The sequence below is a fragment of the Sinocyclocheilus grahami genome, unplaced genomic scaffold (genome assembly GCF_001515645.1).
Source record: "Sinocyclocheilus grahami isolate Dianchi unplaced genomic scaffold, SAMN03320097.WGS_v1.1 scaffold260.1, whole genome shotgun sequence".
Taxonomy (NCBI): domain Eukaryota; kingdom Metazoa; phylum Chordata; class Actinopteri; order Cypriniformes; family Cyprinidae; genus Sinocyclocheilus; species Sinocyclocheilus grahami.
The window spans coordinates 1,155,777-1,174,247 of NW_015505439.1; the positions used below are offsets into that span (position 1 = coordinate 1,155,777).

The following is an 18,471-nucleotide window of genomic DNA, read 5'->3' on the forward strand; positions in this document are numbered from 1 at the left end:
AAAAAAAATTTTTAAGTTTTTTTCCACAAAAAAAATTTTTTTTTTTTTTTTTTTTGGACCCCCCCCCCCCCCCCCCCCCCCAATAAATCACGAAAAAAATTCCATACACATTAAACATTTCCATTAACCACACACACTTACCCAGGATCAACTTTTTGCCTTTTTTGGATATTGAAAACAGGAAACTAGACTCCATGTTTAACCACCAATGGCTCTGAAGCATTGGACCATAAAAAAGCAAGACTTAATCAATAAAGTTAATTCTTTATTGATGCAGTAATTATGAATGCATTGGCCCTATAGACTAAGCAAGCAACAAAAAGGTAGCATTTTCAAAACATGAAATGAGGTTTGTGAGGTCTTGAGACATTCCCATGGGTCTTTGTTTTCTACAGTGTGTTGACGTTTGGAAGAGGTGAAAGAGAGAGCATTGCTTGGCTGACTCAAGGTTAAGGCTGCATAGCAAAGAGAGGCGAGGTTACACTATCTCTCCATACAGACAGTCTTATTGTAAATAATATCCAATGCCTGAGGGGGCCACTAACGGCATTAACAACTATTATATTTTTTTGCTTCCATTTGAAAATTCCATATTGATTATTCATCTGTGGCCACATTGATATGTGTTATGACTGGTCTAAGGAATGTAAAACTCCTAGAGAATAAAAGCAAGAAAGAGAAGGCAAAGACAGGTAACGCTATTCATCAAATGAATGTCAAGACTGTATGGGATAAGATGAGCCAAGTAGAAATGAAACAAATGTAAAACCAACAGATAAAACTATGTTTCCGTTATCTCTTATCAACTATTCTTTTGTAACAGCGTCTGTAACTTAAGGCCATTTAAATATGAATGACAAAAAAACTGTAACAACATAAAATAATAAGTAATTATAACTGTGCACATTATTCCTATTGTCTTAAATCAATCCATAAAAAAAAAAAACAGTTTTACTTTTAAAATGCTTTAATATATCAATCATCCAATTTTATGGACAGTGAGCAGATTATTGAGAATAGAAAAAGATAATAAAAATGTAACTCAAACAGAGAAAGAAGTGTAGCTACTAAAAGCACATGTTTATGTAGATTTTACTGCATTACAAATATTTAAACTATTGTAACAAAGCTAACAAAAAAAGTGTCAAACTAAGGTTGCACATCAAACTATATCCAACCATCCATCTCAATATATTTCTCTGATTGACCTTGAATATCAAGTCGGCAGTGCATGTATGATACTACATCTCACTCTTGTGTTCACGTATTTGTACAAACGGAGCTGCCGCTTGATGAATATACATCATATTTTGTAGCTTTATTTTGTTTACATGAATGTACATAATTTGGGGTTTATCAGTAATCCAGTCATCATCGCTGATCAAATTAATACATTAAAGTACCAAATATATTTCAGAGATCATCTTGCATGCCCTCACTATTGATTTTACTAGAAGTTTTACTATTTTAACTCTTAATTGTGTTTTTAATTCAGTGACCTTATCAGTGTCCTTGATCACCTTCCAGACAGACCTACTTTTATGACGTACACGCGGTTTTCGCGTTACTTTTCTCTTCGCTGGTCAGGCTGGACCAATCACAGTCGTTTGTGATTACTAGAAGGTGCGTTTTATTTAAACATTTCATAGAACATATAAGAGCGATTTTATTTTGTATTTCATTAACACGTCTATAGAATTAGTAGACGTTTAAACGATTATAATGTTATAGCGTACAAATATCTCCAAAATGCCTTATGGCGAATTGATTGGAATGAGCCGCTCAGCGCCACCTGGCGGAAGGGATTTTCCTCATAGGAAGTAGTTATAAGCACGTTTACGTTTGACGCAGAGGAGGAGGAGTCATTGCAACAACAAAAAATGGCGGCTGTGTTGCAGCAAATGTTGGAGAGGTCGGAGATATCAAAACTCCCCAAAACTGTCTTAACTAAGTTAGAGAAGTACATTTCCGAACAGCAATGTGAAGTTGATTGTCTGAAAGCACAACAGGAGCAATATCGTGTGGATAATGGTAAGGTTATGCTGTTTTAATTAATAAACTTTAAACTGGTTAGAGTACGGACGATAAACTCTAACGGGGCCCAGGTTTCATTATCGTTTTTAAACATGATTCTTCCCATTGGACATATTGTTCTACAAACTACGTAGTGAACATATTTTACAATTATTTAATAAACGTTTAAAAGAAAACGTTTTTTGCGTACGCTTATTACCATAGGCTAATTTGTATGGATGGTGATTCGTTCTGATGTTCTTTCTTCTTTATTTCTCATGTAGAACAACAGTATTTTGACATTGAGAAGAAGTTCGCAGAGAGTCAGGCTCAGTTTGTGTCCCAGACTCAAGAGCATCAGATACTGAAAGAAGAGTACTGCAAACTGGGTAAGGAGATGGGAGTCCAACACCTCTTCTTTGATTAAAAAATAACAGTCTTAATGTTGTATTTGTACTCGTCCTTTTCTTTTTCTTTTTTACAGAGGATGAGCTGAAATGCTTACGAGAGAAAAATAAGGAGCAAAAGTCTTCATACACCAAACTAGAATCACAACAGGTAATGAAAGATCATATAACGGTTTGATAGAGGAGAACGTCTGTGTCTTGTCTTGAATTTTGTGATGTTGAAGAGGTGAAATTGTGCCGCCTTTGTGCAGAATGAACTTTCCAAAGCCAAAGATGAGCTTGAGGCAGAAAAACGAGAGCTTGTGCGGACATTGGAAAGAAGATCCCAGGAGATGGAACGACAAAGCGGTATTTAATAAGCATTCTTTTATGATCATTAAAAACAAATTTTTCTCGGGTTATATAATTTGGCATTAATATTACAACTTAAAATAACTATTTTTTTATTTTAATGTAAAAAAAAATTATATATATGTATAATTTATTCCTGTGATGCAAAGTTGAATTTTCAGCAGCCTGTACTCCAGTCCAGTGTCACATGATCCTTCAGAAATCATTCTAATATGCTGATTTGGTGCTTAGGAAACATTTTCTTTTTATTATCAATGTTTATTAAAACAGTTGTTTTGCTAAATATTTTTCAGGGTTCGCTGATGAAAAGGAAGTTAAATAAAACTTGTAATTATTTGTCATAAATCTTTTGTAATGTTATAAATGTATTTACTGTCACTTTTGATAAATTCAATGTTTTGCTGAATAGAAGTAGAATTTCTTTACAAAAAAAAAAGTAGTAAACCCAAACTTTTAAGCAGTAGTGTATAATATACTAATTTTCTTCTTCCTTTTTCTTTTATGTTCTTTTTCTTGTTCCTTTTTTTTTTTAGAGGACCTGAAGCGTCTTAATGATAGATTGGTGGAAGTCAGTGCAGAGAAGATGCAGTTTCAGCTCAAGCTGGATGAGTCAGAAGCCACTGAGGTCTCAATCAAGGTAAAATTCAGTGAAATCAATCAATGCATTTGTCATGTACAGTTTTCTTTGTTGTTTATAACATACTGCCATTTTTATACCAGGCCCCTAAAAAGTGATTTTTGATATGTTGACGCTATGTTCATCTTCCAGTTTAAAGAGAAACGAATGGAGCAGGAGAAAGATCTACTCCAGGGTCAGGTGACCTGGCTGAATACTGAGCTTAAAGCCAAGAGTGAAGAGCTGCTGTCTCTTTCCCGGCAGAAAGGCAATGAGATCCTGGAACTCCAATGCAACCTTAATAACAAAGAGGATGAAGTACTGCACAAACCTTTTTCTATATTATGTATTTTAAGTTATCATGAATATTGTCTTATCTGCTTTGAAATGTGTTATTTAAGTTCTTAGTACATTGCTAATCTCTGTGTACCTGTGTAGATCTCCTGCCTCCAAGATCAGGTGACCAGTCTGAAGGCATCCAATGAGAACCTTCAGAGGCAAGCTGAGGAAGTGATTACTAAGATGAGAGAGGTTAGACATTGTCATTCATCGTTAAAGAATGGTGTTTCAGAATTTTTCATAATCTATTGGACATATGTTGTGCTTTTAGGCAAAGGAACAGCAAGCCAATTTGGAGGAGAAGTTCAGTAATGAGCTCAATGCCAACATCAAACTCTCAAATTTGTATAAGGTAAGTTTTAAATGCTTAAAGAATTGAAGTATATGGTTAAAGGAATTCATGAATCAGTATAATAACAATAATTCAAGTATAATTTTTAATGTTATTTCTAAGAATTTCTGTCAATTCAAAATTTTGTTGATTCAAAGGGAGCTGCAACTGATGCAGAGGCCAAGAGTGAGGAGCTCAGCAGAGCTGTTGATGAACTTCACAAGCTGCTTAAAGAGGCTGGAGAGGGTAAGCGATTCTACTGGTCAGACACACGTTGACAGCCATGAGGACCATTAAATAAAACTGATGTTGATGTTTGTGTGTATTTACATATGTCTGTGACAATGTCTTGTCTACTCTGGATAGCGCACAAAGCTCTGGAAGTGAAGATGGCAGAGCTGGAGAGTTGTAAAGCCAAAGAAATCGCTGAACTGAAAGAGAAAATAAGCAGCCAGGAGAACGAGCTGGAAAATGCCAATGATCTGCTGTCTGACACCAAACGCAGAGGTTAGCATCACCACAGTATTTTCTTAGCTTCTAGTATGCAAGTAGTGCTTATTTGTTGCTTTATTTATTTATTGTCGCCATTCCATGAACTGCTTCAATTCTTACAGGGGAGCAGGTGACCACAATGTCTCCCACAGCAGCTGCAGTTGCCAAAATCATCAAACCAGGGATGAAACTTACAGAGGTACTGACCTGCATTCTGATTTGTGATGCAAGTGCGTTGTTCATATTCACAGAAGCTTTTTCAGTTTTAATATACATCCTCCTATTTTGTGTAGATATATACAGCTTATGTTGAGACTCAAGAACAGCTACAACGGGAGAAAATAGAGAATAAACGACTACACAAGTACTTGGATGACATTGTGCAGGAGATGGAAGCAAAGGCGCCCATCCTGAAGAGACAGAGAGAGGAGTATGAGCGCATGCAAAAGTCTGTTTCCAGTCTCTCTGCTAAACTTGAGCAAGCTGTGACGGTGAGAATGGAGGAGTCTTGTAGAAATAAAAAGCTCTATTGCATTTTACACTGCCAATGCATGCTGCCTAATGACTGCTTACGAAACAAATCTAAAAATTATTACTCTTGGATCTTTCAGGAGGTCCACCGCTTGCAGAAAGAAGCAGATGAAGGCAACAAACGTGCATCTGTGTTGGAGAGAGATAACCAGAGGTTTGAGGTGCAGGTGGCTGACATGGCTCAACAGGTGAGGCCTGATGGAACGGCTCAGGCATTAATCTCTTAAGGGGAAGAAAACAATTCTAAAATCTTGTTGTTTTAACATAACTATCTCAGGTACGGGTCCTCCTTATTGAGCTGGAGGAAGCACGTGGTAACCATGTGATGCGTGAGGAGGATGAGGTGTGTTCAGCGGATGTGAGCAGCACTTCAGAGGTGATTTCTCAGCACCTGGTCACTTTCCGCAGCGTTGAAGAGCTGCAGCAGCAGAACCAGCGACTCCTAGTAGCACTAAGAGACCTCAGTGAGGAAAAGGAAAAGGTTGAGTTGGAGGGAGACACCATGAAGTAAGTATGTCTGTGTGTAAGATTTAAGTGGATCTGTCAATCTAATATCAGATTAAATATCGATTTAGAAAGCATAATTCTCATTGTGTGTTCAGACGCAGTGAGGTGGAGAAATATCTTGAGGAGCTTCAGTGTGAGTTGGAGCAGCTGAAGGAAAAGAGATCTCAGGATCTGCAGAAGGTTGACGCTGTGGCACGACAAAGGGATATGTTCCGCATGCTTCTGACCCAGGCCACTGGAGTCACCTTCCCACAGGGTAATTATTATTAGTCTGTTAGTCTAGTTTGTTTTGCCAGTGCAATTATTGTGAATATTCAAGATTGTATGAGACAGTAGAAAAGTTTCATGATGATGATTGAATAAAGTTTTATAAACTTTTATTGTGACAGGTGCTGGTAATGAGGAGCTTATGCTGACCTCAACCCCTCGCCGTTCTCCAGCCATCACACCCACTGCAGGCACCCCTACAGGACTGGTTGCCACGGCAATAGAGTCCACAGAGTCAGTAGAGGCCAAGGCTGCTCTGAAGCAGGTAGGCTGAGCAGAGCAGGCTGTCCACCATAACATTTTTTTCCATCACTGACATTGAGACTATTAATAACATTGAGCATAAACTATTGTTCAAAAGGTTAGGATTGGTTAGATTTTTTAAAAATGTTTATGAAAGAAGTTTCCTTATGTTTGCCAAGGCTGCATACATTTGCTCAATACTGTAAAAATAGTAATATTGTGAAACATTACTGCAATTTTTTTAAATTAGTTTTGTCTATATGAATGTATATTTTAAAATTGTATTTTTTTTTACAATTGATTATTTCTGTGTTTGATCAGCTTCAGGAAGTCTTTGTGGCCTATAAAAAGGAAAAAACGGAGTCTGAAAAAGTCCTGACTGGGCAAAGCGACAAACTGCAGGATCAAGTGACCGAACTGCGCTCTGAAAACACCAAGATCTCCACACAGCTGGAGTTCACCTCCAAGCGGTATCCAGTCATTCAGTTCCCTTGTTTCTCATGGTTTTTCTCAAAAATAGAGTCCTTAATTTATTTTACATGGTGTGCATGTCAGGTATGAGATGCTCCAGGATAACGTGGAGGGATACCGTAAGGAGATTGCCTCTCTGAATGAGAAGACTCAGAAACGGGCTACAGCAATTCAGCAGAGTGAACAGACCATACACACCCTCACCCAGGACCTGCGAGCAGCAGCTGAGAAACTTTCAACAGTTGAGGTGTCTTATTGGTTCATTCACTCAAGCGCAGATGTCTCTGACCACTGTTAGTTGAGTCTAAATTGAATTAATCATCTGTCTGTCTCTCTTTCAGTCTGAAGCAGAGAACCTGCGTAAAGAGAGAGACATGTTGAAGATGGTGGAGATCAGACTAACACAAGAGAAAGAGTCCTTCCAGGCCCAACAGCTTGGCCAGAACATGTTGCTGACCAACCTCAAATCAATACAGGTGACAAGTGTTTTTACGAAATAACAAACAATCTAAGCCTCACAAAGGATATTTTGAAAACTTGTTGTGTCTGTAAATGAATTTTCCAGGCAACTCTGGAGCATTCTGAGACGGATACCAGACAGCGGCTGACTGCTCGGATTGAGAAGCAGGAGCGAGAGGTCACTCAGCTCCAGAAGAGACTCGAGAATGAGGTGGAACAGAAGCACCTGCTGGCACGCAATCAAGACGTAAGGGCCACATCTCTTTCGCTCTCTCTCTCTCTCTCTCTCTCTCTCTCTCTAATTTCCCCCATTTGGAACTGTTGATCATTCGCTTCTCTTTGATGTTCCTTTGCAACATAGATGCAGCTGATGGATGTTAAGAAGCAGCTGGAAACACAGACTTCACAGTACCACAGGACAAGAGAACAGCTTAGTGCTGCCCAACTTGAGCTTAATAACCTAAAGCTGCAGATGAGTAGCAGGGAGAGCCGGCTGGTGTCCCCTACGGTACATACAGGTGAGAAGCTGTGCTCATGACTAATATTGTATCAGAACATTTCTAACATTTTAGTTTTGCTTAGTTTACCTAACATTCCTTAAGTTATTTGGTCTTTATTACAATAAATCGATTTGTGGATCAATTCTGCGATTTTTCCGAATGCTTCACGATTCTCTCTGGAATCCATTCTGAGCGTAGTTTTAAACCGCAGATGGTACTGCGTGCTTTAGAAACAGCTGGACATTGCTTGCTTCCGGTTCTTTACACACACACACACACACACACCACTTGAACCTGAAATAATCATTCATTAAGTTCGAAAAGGTTGAAGCGAATTACAAGTGTTCACAGTGGACTGTGTTTTCATTTATCTGTGGTCATAAAAGCATAAAAGTTGAGGTGGAAGTACATTTAACCACTTACATTACTCATCCGAATGCACAAGCGCTCTTCGTGCGCATTTTAAGTAGCCTAGAGCGCCATCTGCTGTTAAAAACTAAGTTCAGAATCGATTCCTGAGAGAATCCTGATGCATATGGAAAATCGCAGTATCGATCCATGAATCGATTTATCATCACACCCCTAGTCTTTATAGCTTATGAGGTTGAGCAACCAAACTTGTACAGAGCATTGTCGACGGAAAAGACTTGGAAATGTTGTTGCTGTTTTTCATCTCCAGGCCTGACAAAGCAGAGCAGTGAAGGTGACATGGAGGCTCTGCGTGCCCAGCTGAGGCAGGCTGAGAGCAAGGGAGAAGAGCTGGCCGAACGACTGAAGAACACTACTGCCAGCATGGAACAGTACAAGGCCATGAGTCTTAACTTAGAGGAGTCCTTGGATAAAGAGAAACAGGTTGGTGTTACAAAAAAAATCATTATACTGTGCTCCACTTTAACACCCTTTACCTTCCATAAAAATTAAGACAACATGAATAATGGACATTTTAAGAAAATGAATGAGGTTAATTTTTATATTTAATTTATTTTGTTAAAAAAATTCCTCTTTCCACTTTTAGGTAACTGAGCATGTGCAATCGTCTGTGCAATCCCAAGTGGAGGCAGCTCAGGAACAGTGTAAACAGCTGGAGCAGAAACTTCTGGAAGCGGACAAGGAGAAGCAGAGCTTGCTGGAAGAGAAAAGCAGAGCCTTTGCCGCTGTGGAGCAAGAGGTATTGAATTCCCACCTCTGCTCACTAACTTTAATCAATAGATCTTTGACCTTTCTGATTTAAAGAGCACATTCTACACTCTTTTCTTTTACTTGTTTCCTAAAGTCCACAAATGTTATTCAAGGTATCTTGCACTAAAACAGTTTGGGATTTCAAACTGGGGTCTTGGGGGTGCCACAAGGGAGTTTTAGGGGGTCCATGGAAAATTTTTGTCAAAAAGCATGTAAAAAAAAAAAAAAAAAAATAAGATTAAACTAAATGAATAAAATTATTGAAATAAATAATTACATTTTATTTAAATAGAAAATAGCAAATGTATCAAACAGTAAAGTATTTTAGTGAGTAGAAAAAAAAGTTAAATAAAAAAAAAAAAAATATATATATATATTAGGGATTCACTGATACCACTTTTTCCAGTACTCGCCTGATACCGATACTTTTATTTTTGGTACTTTTCGGTACCAATACCGATATTCTTATTGCAATTGTACATTTTTTAAATATTGGGTACAGAAACCAAAAGTGTATGTATAATGTTAGTTGGTTAACTTCATTTATCAAATAGATAGTCAAACCAAAATTTATTCAGACACCTTCAAAATTTCTCACATTATCACAGTTTATTCGCTATAGTTTAGAAAATGGTAATAAAATATGACAAGAACTCAGGGTTACACTGTCAAAACAAATTCATCTTGATAATGTTAGATAACTTTGATTGTAATCTATTACATACCTTTCTATCAACCAAAACAATTCAGACAGCTGTTAGTGTGACAGTATTTACACAACTATGAATACTTTGTCGGGCAACCCTTAGCCTCAATGACAGCCTGTAGTCTCCTGGGCATGCTGTCATCCAGCTTCATGAAAACCTCAACTTCAAATATTTATTTATAATTTTTTTTTTTCTCTTAGAAGTCACGTTTTTTCATCTGAAATGTGCTGCGATTTATATTCCAAAGCCACTCATATCATGCAGAAACACTCAAGCAAGCAAAACACGCACAACGAGTGCACGTATTTGTACTGATGCAGAATGAGAGGACAGTAGTACAGCGCATTTCACACAGGCTGCTAGTTATATATATATATATATATATGTGTATAAATTGGTGAAAACGGAGTCCAGCCGTCACAGTAGTTCACAGTGTGGTACCAAGTTGATGGATGGGTGTTAATGTAGTTTATTCTGTTCATTTTTTGTGATACACTCTTTATCCATTCTTACAGATCAGCATTGTGATTTTAGAGGCTGAATTTGACTTATTTCTTGATCCTTTATCTCAGTTGAGCAAGCTGAGGAAATCTCTAAGCAGCCTGCAGGCAGAACACCAGAATGCCCTGGAGAGAGCTGCTGTTGCTGCTGCACAAGAGCAGCAGGCCATCCTGGACAGTCAGGAGCAGGCTAAGATGGCAGCTGAAGGGCAGGATAAGTATGAGAGGGAGATGTTGCTGCATGCGGCCGACGTGGAAGCACTGCAGGCTGCCAAAGCACAGGCTCTGCAGGCAGCTCATCTCAGACAGCAGCTGGAGGAGAAAGTTCAGAGCACCAGTGCACACCTGCTAGAGGCTCGTGTCTCTTGGGAGGAGCAAGAGAAGATAATCAAGGTAAAGAATTTGCCAAACAAATGGCTGTTATGGAAGTAGTGATAGCATTTTCACAGTCGTTTTGTTTTTCTCTCCACATCAGGAGGAGCAGTCTAAGTTAGAGTCTCGCTGTGAAGATCTGCAGAGGCAGAACACACTCCTTCACGAGCAGATACAGACTCTGAGTGGACAAATGGCCAGTCAGCTGCAGCGAGCCACCAGTGAGAGTCCACTCAACGTCTCACTGACAGAGGAGGGCAAGTCTCAGGAGCAGCTCATAGAGATCCTAAGGTCTTTTGTTGTCTCCCAATTGTTATGAATTTCAGTGACTTTTAATTTTGCAGAGAGAAAGTGATAAAAACAGATGGCGAAAAGGAGAAATGAAAAGAAATTTAGATTATTCTCTAGTTTCCTTATTCACGGCAGTCTCTCATTCCTATATGGTTTGCAGGTTTGTGCGACGGGAGAAGGAGATCGCAGAGTCTCGGTTTGAGGTGGTCCAGGGTGAGAGTCTGAGACACAGGCTAAGAGTGGAACATCTGGAGAGAGAGCTGAAGGATGTGCAAGAGAGTCTAAATGCGGAGAGAGAGAGGATGCAGGTTGATTTGGAGAAACCAGATTCATACAATTTTATTCCTGATCAACTGTATTAGTTAACTGCCTTAGTTACCAGACCTGTATTTTCCTTTTGCTTTTGTTTAACTATTGTCTAAAGGTGACTGCAAAGACTCTGACCCAGCATGATGAGCTGATGAAGAAGACCGAGACCATGAATGTGCTAATGGAGACCAATAAGATGCTGAGGGAGGAGAAAGAGAAACTGGAACAGGAGCTGCAGGATACTCAAGCCAAGGCAAGCCATCCCTATTAAAAAAAATATAGTCAACAATTACATATGCTAGTTGAAATTTGTTTTATTTTATTGTTCTTTAAGACTTTAATTATATATTGTTTAAGTTTTTTTTACATGCATAATTATGCATGCATGTATCTTTACATATGAAAAATTTATATACACTTTAAATTGAATAAAAAGTCACATGTATTTGCTTAAAGGGGATAATAATGTCATAACTGTTTTGTTTCACAGGTGCGTAAACAGGAGTCAGACATCTTGCCCATGCAGGAGTCCAATGCAGAGCTGAGTGAGAAGAGTGGTATGCTACAGGCAGAGAAGAAGCTTCTGGAAGAAGATATCAAACGCTGGAAAGCTCGCACTCAGGTCAGTTTGTTTGTGTTTTGAGATGTTACCTTCAAAAACTGTATTTGTCATTGGTGAAAATTACTGGTTCCTCATCATACTTTCTTATGGGGTTTAGCACCTGGTGAGCCAGCAGAAGGACACTGACCCAGAGGAGTACAAGCGCCTGCACTCTGAGAGGGAAGCGCATCTCAAACGCATCCAGCAGCTTGTCGAGGATACCAGTCGGCTCAAAGCTGATGTTGCCAGGTTAAAGAAGCTTTCTACCTTCATTGGATGCACAAGTTTCACAGGCTAAAAAGGCTTTTCATTATTTTCTTGGCTATTTTATGCATGTCGCTTTTTCTTGCTCTCTACAGGAGCAATGGCTCTTTGACTATGCTGCAATCCCAGGTGCAGAACCTAAGGGAGAACCTGGGGAAGGTGATGGTGGAGAGGGACAGCCTGAAGAAAGACCAGGAGGCCAAAAATCTGGACATCCAGGAGAAACTGAAAACCATCACGCAAGTTAAAAAGATTGGTCGACGTTACAAAACCCAGTACGAGGAACTCAAGGTTGAATATGACAAGGTGCGTCAGCGTTTATGATTAAGTGGTTTGAATTTGCAAATGTGTGTTTGGAGTGGAGGTCTGATTTAATTGGGTTTTTGTGCAGTTGGTAGCTGCAGCGGCATCTGCACCAGCCCAGGATCAAGAGGCACAGCAGGCATCAGCTCAAGAACTTCAGGCTGTCAAGGAGTCCCTCAACCAATCAGAGAACAGGACAAGAGAACTGGAAGGCCATCTGGAGAATCTCAGTAGAGTAAGTACACTGCCTGTTTTTTTTTCCTTTTTCTTTTACACTTAAGTTTATTGATTAAAACATTTCATATTATTTATTTGAACATGTATGAATTGATTGTTTTTTAATTTTTATTATGTAAATTAATATAATGTGGCTCCTCTGTCCATCAACAGGCTCTTTGCAGATTCTGCCTTACATAGTGATAGGATCACAAAACAATCTGCACTGAAATGTGCGGCACAACCTTTTAAGATCAAACTGAAATGATTGGGTACCTTTTTGAAATATGAAACTCATGATGTGAGATTCCTTTTGTCATTTGCAGACTGTAGGTGACCGGGAAGCAGAGGCACGCAGTGCACAGGAACAGGCCTCTCGTCTACAGGCAGAGCTAACACGACTCAGGCAGGAGCTTCAAGAGAAATCATCTCAGGAGGATCGACTCAAACAGCAGCTGACTGAAAAGGAGGAGAGGACCAAGAAGGCTATAGTAATGGCCAAGCAGAAGATCAGCCAGCTTACTGGTAAGAATTGACCCTGTTTTAAAATTAATAGTCTTTCTCTTCTAGTTAGTTTGACCTTGAGGTTTGTGGTCCATGTCAGATCTTTCCTTTTGATGTTTGACACTTTGACCTCTACTTCCAGGTGTAAAAGGTCAGCTCCAGAAAGAAAATGAGGAGCTGAAGCAACAAAAAGAGGAAATGGAAGTGCGAGTGAGTGCACTAAAGTCACAGTATGAGGGGCGTCTGAGCAGACAGGAAAGGGAGCTGCGAGACCTCCGCGAGCAGCAGGAGAGACATGGAGAACAGAGAGATGAACCTCCAGAACAGGGCTCCAGCAAGGTAACGCCACCATAGTTGTGCAATTGCAAACCTGTAACTGAACAAGGTTAAACGTTTAAGTTCTTATCTATTTTTTCTTCTGTCTTCAGACCCAGGAACCGCAAAGGACAACAGAACAGCGACAGATCTCCCTGAAGTCCACACCAGTGGCAGAAAGAGGAAGGTACAGTATTTTTAAGGGGGCGGTACACATTCAGCTACACAGTTAACTCATGATCATTGTCATATTTTAAAAAATGGCAAGCATCTCTACAAGTCAAGCGTTTCTACATTGTTGCTTTTATAGTGCAAGCTCTTCAGAACCTCCAACTGCTAACATAAAGCCCACGCCACTGGCAGCAACCCCCAGCAAGCCTCCAGCCATCCCAGGAAACAAATCCACCCCAAGGGCCAGCATCAAACCCATGATCACTCCTGCCCCAGTGCCCACCCCTACACCCACTGCCACAGTCATGCCCACCACGCAGGTGGAGAGCCAAGAGCGTAAGTGTTGGACTGTGTTTTTGGCCAGGGTTATTATCAATAGCTAATACTGAAACCATAAACATTTATAAATGAAAATATTTTGAAAAATGTAACTCATTTTTGTTTAAAGTACTAAAATAAACAAACTTAATAAATTATGTAGACATTACAAAAACTAATAATAAAGACAAAGGACAAAAAGTTACTAAAACTTTGCAATTAAAAAGAAAACAGAAAATATAGAAATCTTATTCAAAATATTATCACCTACAATAATTTTAAATAGACATTAACAATGTTACTAAAATTATAAATATAGTGCTAATTATAGTATTTATTCAATCTTTCCTCGCCAGCTTTTTAAAAAAAAAGTTGCCAGCCACTGCCAGCATTTTTGATCATAAACACGAAAGTTTAATGGCACCCAGAATATTTTTTGTATGAATATCTAAGCATGTAATGTGTCAAAACAAAGAACAGAGCCTCTGCTTTTAAACAAAATAAAACCCATTTTAGTCTGGCTTCATGCAATCTTTTTTAATCAACACTTGAATGTGGGTAAGATCACTTCCATCAACACATCTAAAGCTTGCATGGTCCTATACCACTTCCAGGATCGCCATTTAATTTGGTAACGTTTGACATTTTTGATTTATATGCCGTTTAATGCTTGATGATCACATTATATTACATATGCATCTGCTTCACTTATGCGATTGGTTTTTTTTTCTTCTGCTTTGTCGTGTCTTGATCCAGACGTTCAATACTCTTTCAGAAGATGAGTAATAGCACCTCCTACCGTACACCAGTGAAAACACGGAAAGCTGGATAAATTCTGTCAATGGCGGGGAAAGAGTTAATATTTTAAATTAGATTTTTCAGTTTTCCATTTGACTTCAATTATTTTTCTTTTTATGTGCTTGTCATCTTTATCAGCTTTTGATTTTTTTTTATATATTTTAAAGTGTTTGACTATTTAGCTTGTATTATTATAGTTATATATTATAGTTATTATTATTATAGTATTATAGTTTTAGTTTTCATATAACTTTACCTTTTCTGTTAGTTACCAAGAAAACATTTCTAAATTTAACATTTTATTTTGGCTTTATTTTATTAAACAAAACAATTTAAATAATTTTACTTAACAACACTGATGTGCAAACAAATTACTTTTCTTTCCCCCTTGACCTTGCAGCCATGCAGTCGTCCGAGGGCCCGCTTGAGCATGTGACTGTGTATGGAAGTGCCAGCGGTTCAGTGCGGTCCACCAGCCCTAATGTTCAGACCACCCTTGCTCAACCTCTGCTGAATGTTCAACAGCAGAGCCAGGCCACTGCGTTCATACAGCCCACCCAGCAACAAACCCAGCCCCCTGCTGAACCATCCAATCAGGAACCTCCAGCTGCTGTAATGCTCCCAAACCCACAGTTAGACAGGCCTCTTTCTACATCTACGGGGATGTGGAGTGCCACCGCTAGCACAAGCAGTGCCAGTGCAGGTAATGTCAATTCTAAACTCAACTAGATTAGCTGAACAGGTTTGTTACAGCATCTCACTCTACACGATCTCTTTTGTGTCCTCCTGTAGTGTCCGCATCTCCTAGTAGTGCCTTGAGCAAACGCCCCCGTGAAGAGGAACAAGAAAGCATGTCTGCTGACACACAGTCCCAGGATGAGCCCAATGACACACCCATTTGCAAGCGGGTTCGCATTCATAGAGTAGGTCTGGAGGTAAGGTTCATAACTGAAGCATATTATTTTAAGTCAAGGTGACATCATTTTATTTTCTTGCTGTAAATAAGTAATTAAATCTGTGTGCAATGTAAAACAACAGTTATACATTGCAGGAAGAGATGTTGGTTGAAGACAGCACTGAGGCTGAGAGTGTTGTACCGGGTGATAGCCAGGAGGCTCCTGATGCTCGACAGGTAATGGTAATGGAAAGTGGATGTGTGTGTAGAAAAGTCCTGTTTGTATTCAGACAGCAGAAGTGTGAAACTGATAGAAATGGGTGTTTTATATACATGTCTGTGTGAAGGAGTTGGAGTGCTACTCTACTTTGGAGGAGATGGATGAGGAACCAGGACCATCTCAGTCTGTCCCTGGAGATCGACTTCTGCCCCATCCCTCTGAGACCCATCGAAGCCTGGAGGAGCCTGATCATCATGTCATAGTCATTGTTAGTGACACAGATAGTGAGGGAGACCACGAAGAGGAATCCGAGGAGGAGGAGGAGGAGGAAGAAGAGCAGGTATGTAATCGCACCGCAGCTGACATTCAGTGATGTTTAATCCTATTATATTAACTGTTTTAACCACTTTAGGAATACGAGGATGAGGAAGAGGAGGAGGAAGATGATGATGAGGAGGAGGAGGAGGAGGAGGAGGATGGTGGTATTGGGGAAGAGGGAGAAGAGAGCAATGAAGGGAGCAGCAGCAGAGATGGCAATGAGGCCTACGAGGGAGACGACACAGAGGTACACACCAGAGATGAGCACCGATCAGAATTCAGTTGAGAATGTCAATTCCTGAATTTAAATTGAGTAGTGCATGTTAAGTAATGTTTTATCTACTGCGCATGTGCGAAGAGCACCGTTAATGGGTTTGCGCTGGGTTTTTTGAGTTTAGTTTTTTTTTGTCCTATGTAAACTGAGCTGGTGTGGTTGAATGTGATGGTGCAGTAAAGAGTGTTAATTCTAAGAACAGTTGTGGTTATTGAGTCAACATTGGTAGCAGAGGATGGCTGCTGCTGGGAATTACAAAATCCCCCACTGTTTGACGAGAAGATGGCTTACGAAAGTTGGAAAAATGAGGTTGAAATTTGGAGACGTGTCACTGACCTGGACAAAAAAAAAAAAAAAACAGCCTTGGCAGTTATCTTGTCACTAACAGGCAGAGCAAGGGACAGTGCACTGAAAATTTCCGCTGAGGATTTGAATGCTGACACTGGGATGCAAACACTTATAGCAAAATTGGACTGTGTTTTTAAAAGAAGAAAAAGATAGACAGTATGAGGCGTACACTGAGTTTGACCGGATCATTAGAGAAAACAGTGTTTCAGTGGTGGAATACATCCTTGAGTTCGAACGTCGATACAACAGGCTACATAAGTTCAAAATGGAGCTCCCAGATGCCGTACTAGCCTTAAAGCTACTAGATACTGCCGGACTTACGGTTAAAGATAAACCGTTAGCACTTACAGCTTGCCCCAGCGTTTCTTTCACTGTTATGAAATCAGCCTTGAAAATAATTTTTGGAGTTCGTTACTTCACCACGAGAGGGCGGTAGTGCACTGCAGAGCGCAGATATTGACACGGCATACTACACAAGATATTCAGGCAAACGGGGAAATAAGTCAAACACCCCACACACCAACCCCAAACTGTGGCTCAAGGCACAAACCCCCTTCATAAATATGGGAGAAGAACGAAATGTGTAATTTGCCAAAGCACGTTTCACTGGGCAAAGGACTGTCCAAACAAAAAGGAACATGTAAGACTGACAAAAGATGAAGGACTAAAAGATGATGTTGAAGAATGTAACATCACTTTGTTTTCAAATGAATCTTTGTCTAATACAGAAATCTTCATGGTGGAGGCTTTAGGATCAGCTGTGATTGACACAGCCTGTACAAGAACTGTGTGTGGAGAAACATGGCTTGAGGATTACACAAGTGAGCTGCCACAGAGTGAGTTACTGAAAATAGATGACGAACAAAGTGCAAGACCTTTCACAATTGATGGCAAAGTTGTTCACTCCACAAGGAAAGTTACAATTCCAGCAAGAATAGGACATACCAGATGCAAAATAGAGACAGAAGTTGTTCCTGCAGATATACCAATGCTTTTAAAGGGGTCATATGATGCGATTTCAAGTTTTCCTTTTTCTTTGGAGTGTTACAAGCTGATTGTGCATAGATAAGATCCCTGAAGTTGCAAAGACTAAAGTCTCAAAACCAAAGAGATATTCTTTATCAAAGTTAAGACTCTGCCACGACCCCACATATCTACCTCACTATGTGGAAATATTTGCATAATGCCGCAAATGTTCACGCAACGAAAGAAGGTGTGGTTTCAGTAACTGCAGTTAGTGTTGAAGCAGCCATGTCAGGGAGACGCTGTGTGTTTCTAGGCAAAAGCAAATGCACTTTATTTGGCCTTCAGAAAGTAGATGCATTTAGAAATCTTTAAGATGACTTACAACAGAACAGCAATGCATTTTATCGACGACCGTTTCGTGAACCTAGGAGAGGAGGTAATTCTGACTTTGCTATGACAATCTGGCGCTTCTGAATCAGCTACTGTTTTGTTATTAGTTTAAGTATTTGCTATTGACTGTTCAAATGCAGAGTTTTGCGCATCGTGTGTGTGTGTGCGCGGGCGAGCGAGAGAGAGTGCGGTAGAGAGAGCGGGGGTCACATCACAGTGGAAGTCAGCTGCCTTAACCGTGGCTTGTGTAATGCAAACACATACCAGCTTCATCACTGTGTCTGTCACGCGACTCTGTTCCCCTTTCGGGCTCTGTCTTTACATTTATTTTGAAAGATGAAGCTCGCGATTATGGTAAGGGGCGTTACATGTGTGCTTGCGGTGTTCGGCCAATCACAATGCACTGGGTCAGCTGGCCAGTCAGAGCAGACTGCGCTTGTCGGAAGGAGGGACTTTGTAGAAAACAAAGCATTTGAGAGAGGCGGGGCATAGAGGACCTACAATAATATACAGTATTTGAAAAATAATGTGTTTTTTTTTTTAACATTAATGCATGTCAACATATTCTGTTACACTAAATACACACAATAATGATCTTTAAAAAAGCATCATATGACCCCTTTAAGCAAGGCTTGATTGAATAGAGCAAGTGCAGTTCTGGATGTTGCACATGATAAAGCAACAT

At 39.7% G+C, this 18,471-nt stretch overlaps 1 protein-coding gene across 3 annotated transcripts in view; it reads left to right on the forward strand.

Moving 5' to 3' along the window:
* The first annotated feature begins 1,870 nt into the window (after positions 1-1,870).
* Positions 1,871-18,471, forward strand: part of LOC107599094 (nucleoprotein TPR-like) — a 30,031-nt gene continuing 13,430 nt past the window's right edge. For all 3 annotated transcript variants that reach the window (XM_016290592.1, XM_016290589.1, XM_016290591.1), the window contains exons 1-40: positions 1,871-2,031; positions 2,298-2,402; positions 2,498-2,571; positions 2,672-2,768; positions 3,305-3,408; positions 3,541-3,705; positions 3,826-3,918; positions 3,998-4,078; positions 4,216-4,303; positions 4,424-4,564; positions 4,672-4,748; positions 4,843-5,040; positions 5,161-5,268; positions 5,358-5,587; positions 5,683-5,843; positions 5,977-6,119; positions 6,419-6,567; positions 6,653-6,815; positions 6,910-7,044; positions 7,134-7,274; positions 7,389-7,545; positions 8,207-8,379; positions 8,543-8,695; positions 9,986-10,306; positions 10,389-10,576; positions 10,737-10,884; positions 11,001-11,138; positions 11,376-11,507; positions 11,605-11,735; positions 11,846-12,056; positions 12,142-12,288; positions 12,596-12,794; positions 12,916-13,112; positions 13,202-13,275; positions 13,399-13,595; positions 14,776-15,078; positions 15,168-15,310; positions 15,427-15,507; positions 15,618-15,830; positions 15,903-16,055. In XM_016290592.1, coding sequence (XP_016146078.1) covers positions 1,881-2,031; positions 2,298-2,402; positions 2,498-2,571; positions 2,672-2,768; positions 3,305-3,408; positions 3,541-3,705; positions 3,826-3,918; positions 3,998-4,078; positions 4,216-4,303; positions 4,424-4,564; positions 4,672-4,748; positions 4,843-5,040; positions 5,161-5,268; positions 5,358-5,587; positions 5,683-5,843; positions 5,977-6,119; positions 6,419-6,567; positions 6,653-6,815; positions 6,910-7,044; positions 7,134-7,274; positions 7,389-7,545; positions 8,207-8,379; positions 8,543-8,695; positions 9,986-10,306; positions 10,389-10,576; positions 10,737-10,884; positions 11,001-11,138; positions 11,376-11,507; positions 11,605-11,735; positions 11,846-12,056; positions 12,142-12,288; positions 12,596-12,794; positions 12,916-13,112; positions 13,202-13,275; positions 13,399-13,595; positions 14,776-15,078; positions 15,168-15,310; positions 15,427-15,507; positions 15,618-15,830; positions 15,903-16,055 — 6,063 coding nt within the window. In that variant the 5' untranslated portion in view covers positions 1,871-1,880. The remainder of the gene's footprint in view (positions 2,032-2,297; positions 2,403-2,497; positions 2,572-2,671; positions 2,769-3,304; positions 3,409-3,540; positions 3,706-3,825; positions 3,919-3,997; positions 4,079-4,215; positions 4,304-4,423; positions 4,565-4,671; positions 4,749-4,842; positions 5,041-5,160; positions 5,269-5,357; positions 5,588-5,682; positions 5,844-5,976; positions 6,120-6,418; positions 6,568-6,652; positions 6,816-6,909; positions 7,045-7,133; positions 7,275-7,388; positions 7,546-8,206; positions 8,380-8,542; positions 8,696-9,985; positions 10,307-10,388; positions 10,577-10,736; positions 10,885-11,000; positions 11,139-11,375; positions 11,508-11,604; positions 11,736-11,845; positions 12,057-12,141; positions 12,289-12,595; positions 12,795-12,915; positions 13,113-13,201; positions 13,276-13,398; positions 13,596-14,775; positions 15,079-15,167; positions 15,311-15,426; positions 15,508-15,617; positions 15,831-15,902; positions 16,056-18,471) is intronic.